The following is a 9,271-nucleotide window of genomic DNA, read 5'->3' as shown; positions in this document are numbered from 1 at the left end:
ATCGCTGGTGGGAGCAGAGACCAGGTGTAGAAATCAAGGAAGCTGAAGTAGAAAGCCACAGAGCTTCCAAAATACCCATTGACTGAATCTGGATGAAGCAGCAGACAGAGGTGTTTGGTGTAAGTGCATACACTGTTCAATTGTCTTACAGGCAGAAAGTAGAGGGTTGCCCACACAGCCATCTATTGTAAAGTCCAACTCCCCGCAGGGGTGCCACATGCATGAAAAACTGAGACTGTGGCCATATTTGCATTCGTTTCTGTATGTGTGTGCATAAACAGTCATGTGGTATTGTATGTGTGTGTGTGTGTGTGTGTGTTGCATTTCTTACCCAGTGGCTGAGCCAGCTGATTCCCAGAGTACCAGGCTTTACTAAGATCCTTCAGTTTGGCCGGGATGTGGAGGGGAAACATGTCCACAATAACACCAGCTGACCCAAGCTTCTGCCCTGCAACAACACAGCGTTACACAAAGCTACACTTCAACCCGGAGAGATATGAGAACATGGCACTGGTGAAAGAGGGAGAGTTTTCCAATTAAGCGACAACTAGTCCACACATATACAGTTACATACACACATACATTGAAGCAGATGCTGACTCAAGCTATTTCAAATGTGTGGAGAAGAACAGCTAAGGACATAGAGAGACATAGTACAGCTGGAGACTGTTAGAATGTGGAGACAGCAGACTGGATGGGAGTCTACAATGTGGTGAGATGAGTGCACTGCAAAAAATGTCTTCACAAATGATTCAGCTGTTGTTATTTGCATATGAGTATGTGTGTTTGTGTTTCTATCTTTGTCCCGAGGCATTCATTGAAATTATTAAATGCCACAAACTGAAAAAAGATCCAGCAATGAAGTATTTATCTCGATGGATATTTTTCCAGTGTTTGCATCCTGTCTAACTCATACTGATGTGAACACACAGAGAGAGAGCACTCACAGACGTTGTCTCGGTGATGCAGTGTGTAGCTGTCAGAGAGGCCGGGTATTCTTAGGTCTCTTTGCGCCCGCATGCCGTCCAGCTCATACTTCACTATGTACTGCCTCTCTGCCAGGGTCAGGAACACCTCCATGTTGTCTATCACACACATGAATACACACAGACACATGGATATAGCCAGTGATGTATAGATACAAAGACACACAAAGAAAATAAAAAATACAGTTGTTGTTTTTTGTATATTTTTATTACATTTTTCAAAACACAAAACACACAGAACAGCTCAGACACGACAGGGAAGGAAAAAACAGCAGAATGTGGGCATGTTGGTACAGTAAATAGGAAGTAATTATGAAAATAAAAATAAATAACAATGGGGGCATTTTCCATCCAACTTCCACCCTTTCAATGTCCTGCAGCAAGGCAAAGCAGTATCCAGATAAGAATCAATACAGAGCATACAAACATAGCAAGGCTACAAGGTGCTTGTTAGATAGTGGGCACTTAAAAAAAGTCACAAAGACAAGCTAGGCTGATCTATGAAATCCACAAAGCAAGGAGGATGACATCGTGGGCCCAATATGCTGCAATTAAGGGTCCCAGATCTTATAGAAAGTGTCTATTTTGGAGTGAAGCATGCATGTGATGTATTCACTAGGAAGGCAGTCCATTACAATGTTGTGCCATGATTTTTTTGTTGGAACAACAGTTTTGACCCAGAAGAGTAGAATGTTCTTTCTAGCAGCAAAAGTCAGTACATTGAAAAGTCTCCTGTGTTTACTATCAGTGATCCAACGTATTGGGACACCAAAGATAGCAGTCAGCTCATTCATAATACTAGACCAATACCTTTGTAACGTCACACATGACCAGGGAGCAGTGAACATAATTACCAGTCTCAGAACTGCACTTCCAGCAAAGCGGGGAAACATTAGCATCCATTTTGTTCTTGACAACAATTGTTATATGTATACGATGTACAATTCTGAGCTGTGTGGATTTGGTGCGGTTACACACAGAAATGTTCAAGGCCTGAGACCAGACCTCCCGCCAGTCAGCATCATCTATAGCAATACCTAGATCTTTTTCCCAAGCATGCTCGGTGGTTTGTGAGGTAAGAGGAGAATTAGAATTCAGGGCTCTGTAAACAACAGTAATGCATAATAATAATAATTATTAAAGATGAGTAAGAAACTTATTCCTGTGTTTTGTATAACTACCAACTGCCTTAACCTCTTGACTGTACATTATTAACACTGTTCTCATTGGAGTACAGTCGGGGAATAAAAACCCATAAAATTTATTGTGTGTCTGGCCTCGTCCTTCCTGGCCTGGCCGCAGTTGTTTTAAAGAACTAACATACACACCCTCTCTCATCATTGTGAGGACCCCTCTCACTGTGCCTGCATGTTTGTCTTGCTCTGCGGCCTGTTTTGCAGTTACTGGGAGTTTGCTTGTAGTGGGAGGTGGGAGGGTCGCCTGCTCATACCTGTCCATCTGGGCTGGGCTTCCTAGAAAGCATAAAGGACTGCCCTTCGGGGAGTCCCACTCTCTTTCAGCCGGCCTGCATCGAGCTCAGCTTTCTTCCTTTGTTTGATTTGCCGGTTTTACCAGTAAACATACATTACACCATATTTTCACTCATCCACACACTTCTGACATGACTGATAAGATAAGATAAGATGTTCCTTCATTGATCCCCGTACCGGAAATTCAAATTTGCATAGCAGCACAGGGGAATGTAGTGCAAAGTAAAAAGAAGACTAAAATAAATTAATCAGTCACTGCCTCTACACTGTCAAGTTCTGTCCCTACCAACAAGCTAGCCCAGTTTGTTGGCGCCACAAGTCCTGATGCCACCTCCCCAGCACAGCAAAGAAGATGACACTGGTCACTACATATTGGTAGAACAGTGGTTACAGTTATGCTGATGTTAACTGCCAGGGAGGAATCCCAAGAGAGTTTGGGCTTTAGTCCAAATGGCCTGGTCTTTGGTCACAGAGTTTAAGGCCCTTTAGCCTCTCTGAAGGCCCCAAATAACATAATAGATTATGTAAATGATTTCAGACATGACTGACAGCTCTCCTACTTACACATCCCACCAGTTAGTTCATATGAGTTAAAAAAATTACTTTTTGACTGATATTTCTGTGTGTGGCCTCCCTTTTTGTTGCTAGCGTTCAGCCAGGTGGTAACATGTAAAGCGTGCTCACGTACATTTCATATACCATACCATATGTCCAGTACTCCACTGCAGTACCTGAATCTTTAAAGTTGTCTCTGTCGTTGTAGGAGAAGGCTGCCATGTCCTCGTTGCGGTAAAACTTACATAGTCCCAACTCTTCAGTGGCTCTAAGTAACGTACAGCGTGGGGCGGAGACCACAATGATGTTACCACTGGTGTCCTCGCCCGGGTGGGCCAGTAATGCAGCACCTGGGGTGAAACAGTGGAGCAAAGAAGGAGTATTGTAACTCTTATTTTGGAGTTACCAAAAGGGAGGAAATTAGGGACCTCGTCATGGGACAGTATGAAGAGGAGCAATTACAGCAACCAAAACTTCAATGTTTCAATGTACATATGGGCATGTGAGAAACTAAAGTCACATTTCAAAAATGAGAATTCAGCCTTAAAACATTAGATAGATTAGATAGGAAGCATGCATGACTTGCATGACTCCATTCTGCACGATTTGGTGAGAAATTAAGGCTGTCTTGGGGACTGGTTTTAAGGTGATTAAAACATTTCAGTCCTTTCTTTTGAATGTTCAGTTGGCATCTGCATCATTATGCTTTACATGCATTTGTTGGTGTTTTTATGTGTATGTGTAAAATGTATGTGCAACATTCTGTTGGATATTTGTCCCAATGGTTATAGCTATGATGACTAAGCGCATGCCAAACTTCACTGCTATACAGCGGAATGGGTTGGATGACACTATTAAATATTTTAAGCCAAATTTTATTTGGAATTTGGAAATTAAAATATGTTCTTTTAATTGCATTTAGAGCTCTCTGAGCTTTTATTTTAGTGCACTTACTGCCGTGTTGAAAGTCCATAACACTGTTTTGGTTATATGCTGTGTTCCGGACTTCATGGAACTCAAAGATTTCCTTGTTCAAAATTCCAGTTTCCGACCTCAAAGCGTTCCAGGTGCATGATGGTTTATGACACTGAGAGTGAACAAATAACATGGCTGACCTTGACCAACTGATGTTCCTCTAATAACATTGGCAACCTTGTAAATTTCAACGTCAATTTACATGCAGAACAGGTTTTACAAAAGTATGGTGGAACACCATCCTGTCCTGGCATTTTGCCAACGGCTAACATTAAGTTATCTCAACCATTGCAAAGAGCTGCTGTGCACACTTGGATCAGGTTGTGGGGTGCCAGGTTGTGTTGTTAGGAGGGTTGAAATTGTTATGTAGTGTGTGGATTGTGCATGTATAGCAACTTGGGTGACATGATGTTCAGATGTCTTGTTCACATTTCAGCCTGACATATCTGGTGTCTTTGGAAACGTTGGCGTCTCCACTACAATTCTCAACAAAGGGGTTTAACATTTTTTGGTGGCAAAGTATTGTTTTAATGACTTTAGTTGCAAGATAAATATATCTAGGCAACTCCTACAAACCTCTTCAGGGACCGTAATAATGAAGTGAAACAAAATGGCAATTAACTCTTATTATTATAATGCCAAAAAAAATACATGTTGACATACAGTAGCTGCAGAAAATAAGTATGTACTTCTTTTCCTCAGGTTTTTTCTTTCCGCGTTAGATATAAACAATCTCTGGCTTACATTTACATAGAAATAATTTAACTATAATGATCTTCATTGTCAACTGGCACGCATATATATTCATATGCTAGAGACCTTCCAGGCAATGGCTCTCTTGTGTAATATACTTCCATAAGGAGATAGAGAAATCTTATAAATGTTCATCAGTCAGTGCAGACAGACAGGTGAACTCTACAAGACTCCTGCAGATCTTCACTGTAATCACTGTCCTCACCTCCATCTTTCTGAGGAGCTCCGATCAGTCTGATGAGCCACCTTTTCGTCTCAGGGCGAACTTTCTCTCCAAGCTTCACCAGAACCAATGGCTCGACCCGCTCCGACACACAGCAGGGGCAACTAACTTTGGTCCAGCCGTGTCCAATAGGCAAAGTGGTGGCACTGAGTTTGCTCAGGACCTTCTCTGAGGGACTCTCCGGCTGATGGGCTCCTTCACTGCTGCTGCCACCGCCAATCTCATCACCACCTGCCTTACTCATGGTGAGCCTGAGAAGAAATGTTAACAAAAGGGTTTTTAGTTTGCTGTGTTGTGCTTGTTGAGCTCTTTTGTTCACTGTTCCATCATCACTAACTCCCAACAGGAGAGCTAGAGCGATAGACCCTCTTCTTAGAACTACTCATGGTTTGGTGAAACTAAGAAGGCTAGCATCATGTATGTAGGGATGTCATTGTCTCTCGGTCCACCACTTTAGTCCAGATTGAAATATCTCAACCACTATTTTTTTCATACATACAAACAACTATTAGATTGCCATGAAATTTGGTACAGACCAGTGCGTTAAGCGGGCATGTGCTCACCAGTATGCAGTACCGGCACTTCCACACTTTACATCCATACTGTGACTTTTTCTTGCATACAGGCAGGTACAGAGCACTGAGATGCAGGAGGGCTTCCTTTGGAAAAAACTGTTAAACTGTGTGCTGTTGTTGTCTGATGTGTACAGTACAGTCTAATCTGCATGCTGTACTTTGTCATTGGCACTGCACCATTCAGATAAGAGTCTAAACTAAGTTTCAGTTGCTCAGTTATTTCGGCACTGACAGCAGATAATCGCAAATGTGCTTGAAGATACACTCACATACAGCCAGGAAGACAAATAAGGACTGGCAGACACACAGGGAGACAAAAGTGAAAGTGGTACCGTCTACCCTATTGAGTTATGTTTAAACAGACAGTGACAGTGAGAGAGAGACATATAGGGTGAAAGAGAGGATGAGTCAGGAAATACAACACCTTTCAGAGGGTTGGCGATAAGGTTCTGGTTTCCAGTCCTACAGCATGCCCACACCATCTCCAAACTCCTGCTTGAACCGTTTGAACACACACACGCACAGATGAACATGAAGACAACACAACGTCTATTCACTTTTCCTGAAAAGAAACCAGGAACTACACCCTCTCACTCTCTGCACACACTCACCTGGCCTCACTATGTGGTTCCACCCAGTTGTGTGCCTGTGTATATATCTGTGTGTGTAAATGGCAGGAATGCGGAGGAACTTCCTGAGACTGCAGGGTGTGGAGGGTTGTTAGGTTTATATTCAGGCTCCTCCCTTATGAGCACTCTTTGCTTTGCTGCTGCTGCAGCTCAAGATTCAACTGCTCCACCTGCCTATCTACACTGTGTTAAAAACACACAGCCTGCTGCAGACAGCCTGGGTGTGTAAAGATTACAGACCTGTTGTACTCACTCCAATCGTTATGAAGAGCTTTGAGAGACTTGCGCTGCATATTAAAGACTGCCTCCCTCCCACCTTTGCCCCCAATCAATTTGCATACACAGCAAACAGGTCGACAGAGGATGCCGTCACCCTAGCTCTTCACACAGCTCTGAATCACCTGGAACACAGAGGGACCTACGTTCCGATGCTCTTCATAGATTACAGTTCAGTGTTCAATACTATTATATCAGACATATCAATCAGGAAACTGCTCCACCTTGGCTTCCCCACTCACATCTGCCCTTGGATTATGGACTTTCTCACAGCCGCCCCCAGTCTGTCAAGCTTGGCCCCCCCACCTCTCCTCCAGCCTCAGCACTGGCTCCCCACAAGACTGAGAGCCCATTACTTTACTCACTTCATACAAATCACAGCGCACCAATCCATCCCTCCAACTCTGCTTTTAAATTTATGAATGATACAAAAAAGCTTGGGACTCATCTCTGCAGACACCCACAACCTTTCCAGAGCAAAAAAAACATTGTTAAAGACATTTCTCACCCTGGCAACCATCTCTTTGATCTCCTGCCCTCAGGGAGACTCTGCAGGTCTATCAGAACATGAACCACCAGAATAATGAAGAGTTTCTTTCCAAAGGCCATCTGTTTTTATTGCATTTTATTATTGTTTTTACATTAATTTTACTGTTTTTTGCAAAATTATATTAGTATTAAGAACTATTACAAACTACCTGTCTGCATTCTTTTGTTTTGTTTGTATGTTTTATGATGAATGTTAATTGATGAATGTTATTTATTTTTTTTTTTTACGTATATGGATGTGTGTACAGTTTCTTTCAAGCACTGTTGGCAGGGACACTCACTTTTTGTTGTGTTCATTGTAATATAATGACAATAAAGGCTTCTATTCTATTTGATTCTATTCTATTCTGTCCTACACCTAAAGATACTTCATGGTAACTACAGTTTAAATGAAACCCTAAACCATCTGCTTTCAAAACAGCAAACCAGATCAGAGCATTGTTGACCGATACAAAATTACACTGTACCATATACTCTATATCTGTTTTTTTCTTTTGTTATTCATTGTCATTCATATTAAAGTCTGATCCTCTGCAAACATGCATCTTGTGTGAGCTGATCACACCTCTAAGTACATGTGTCAATGCACCCCAAGATACATTAAGGACGCATTTAGATCTATCGCTCTGACCATATCCAGAGGTGCTCTGGTATGGCAAGTCAGGTAATTTAAGAATACATTAACAACACATTGACAACATCTCAGGCATCAATTTTACATAATTCTGAGTCATTTGGCCACTTGTCCACTATGAATGGGTGAATATCAAAAGTTCCCATTGGCTAAGCACTAGCTTTAAACCATTTCAGCAAGCCTAGAGGTTGAGTGCCAGGTCACTATTTAACATGCTAATACCATGCTATACTATGTGTGGTCGAAATGTCTTGACATGTCACTTTGGTAACAAATCAGCTGACTGGCTTTTTACAATAACTCCCAGCCTCACCACATTACACCAGCCGATCTCTGACCTACAGCTCTTCTATTCCGTCTCAGTACTCTTAGACCTATCTCATTACATTGAGCTGGTGTAATTAGATAGATGCAGCACACATATGTTACAAGCACCTTCAAGAAAACATGTAATGAAAAGACGTCAACACATGTTTATAACAATGTTGAATGATTCATGGGTTTGCACTCAACGCAGACAGACTGCTGTACAAAATGAGTAGATAATTCCCCTCTCTTTCCTCCGAGTGGGGAACCACTGGGGGGTTCATTTAGGAACTCAAATTGAATTCTGTCTTGACACTGATTTAATCAGTAAAGACTGGGTTTCAAAAGTTAACTTTTTCGAATTCAGGCAAAGTAATCATCATTTCTGGTAAGCATAAATGAATAGGAAAACAATCTTAGCTATACAAATAGTAGCATTGATCCTTTTGTTTTTTACGAAGCCTGAATAGTATATCTGTAACATCTGACCAAATGAGGGAGGTCTTTGCTTTGACCCATCAGTCAGCTGCATGCTCACAGCAACTGCATGGACGGACAAACGTCACCTGAACATCAAATCATCTTGAACAGAATTTGCTGTCGAAAAGACACATTATAGGAGCCAATTCGCAAAAATGTTATTTATATTGCACCAATTCATTACAAAGTTATATCATTGCACTTTTCCTATAGTGCAAGTCTAAACTGTGCTCTTTGTAATATTATTCAGAGAAAACAAAATTAGATGATGTGTTAATTTTCTCAATGCATCACAGATGGCAGAAATCATTAGGATTTTAGACAAAACATTTAGGGGACATCCTATCCAATGAGATTCTCTTCAAACATATTTTCCATCAAATCTTTATAACAACAGATCAATACACCAAAAAAATAAATTTTGTGACATCCAAGTGAGTAAAAGAAGCATCATGTCAACATTTTGCTGTTAACACTTACAGGATGTCTCCTAATGTTTCAAGCAGTATTAAATTTTAGTAAAAACACTCTTTCGTTTAATCAATATACAGTCAACCATTCCAGGGCGAGCTTTGCATCCTCCCACTCTTTAATAGCCTACTTTCACCTCCATACAGCAAACGATCAGGTTACATGATAGAGTATGTGAGAGGCCCTGAAAAAATGCACCTCACTGGGACATACTGTAACATATGTTCCTCATTGCTGACAACTGGCACATGCTGACCACTAAATTAAACTCACTCTTTACTGTATGCTGAATCTTTAAGAAGGCATCACAGAGCTTGGAGCAAGTTAAATTTACAGGAGACAGTGACGTTCCTGTGAAATCATGTTCTG

The 9,271-nt window shown here is 41.4% G+C and overlaps 1 protein-coding gene across 1 annotated transcript in view; it reads right to left on the bottom strand.

Annotated features, from left to right (window-relative positions):
- ano10b (anoctamin 10b) overlaps window positions 1–6,277 on the bottom strand; it is a 16,943-nt gene extending 10,666 nt beyond the window's left edge. The window contains exons 1-6 of the mRNA XM_046036600.1: window positions 6,169–6,277; window positions 5,982–6,049; window positions 4,965–5,233; window positions 3,208–3,381; window positions 948–1,085; window positions 332–448 (exon numbers count right to left, since the gene is read on the bottom strand). Coding sequence (XP_045892556.1) covers window positions 332–448; window positions 948–1,085; window positions 3,208–3,381; window positions 4,965–5,226 — 691 coding nt within the window. The 5' untranslated portion in view covers window positions 5,227–5,233; window positions 5,982–6,049; window positions 6,169–6,277. The remainder of the gene's footprint in view (window positions 1–331; window positions 449–947; window positions 1,086–3,207; window positions 3,382–4,964; window positions 5,234–5,981; window positions 6,050–6,168) is intronic.
- Between the last annotated feature and the right edge of the window lie 2,994 nt (window positions 6,278–9,271).

This window comes from Micropterus dolomieu, linkage group LG22, assembly GCF_021292245.1.
Source record: "Micropterus dolomieu isolate WLL.071019.BEF.003 ecotype Adirondacks linkage group LG22, ASM2129224v1, whole genome shotgun sequence".
In the NCBI taxonomy this organism is placed as follows: Eukaryota; Metazoa; Chordata; class Actinopteri; order Centrarchiformes; family Centrarchidae; genus Micropterus; species Micropterus dolomieu.
The sequence above is the reverse complement of the archived record's forward strand: the minus strand, read 5'-3'. Positions and strand labels throughout refer to the sequence as shown.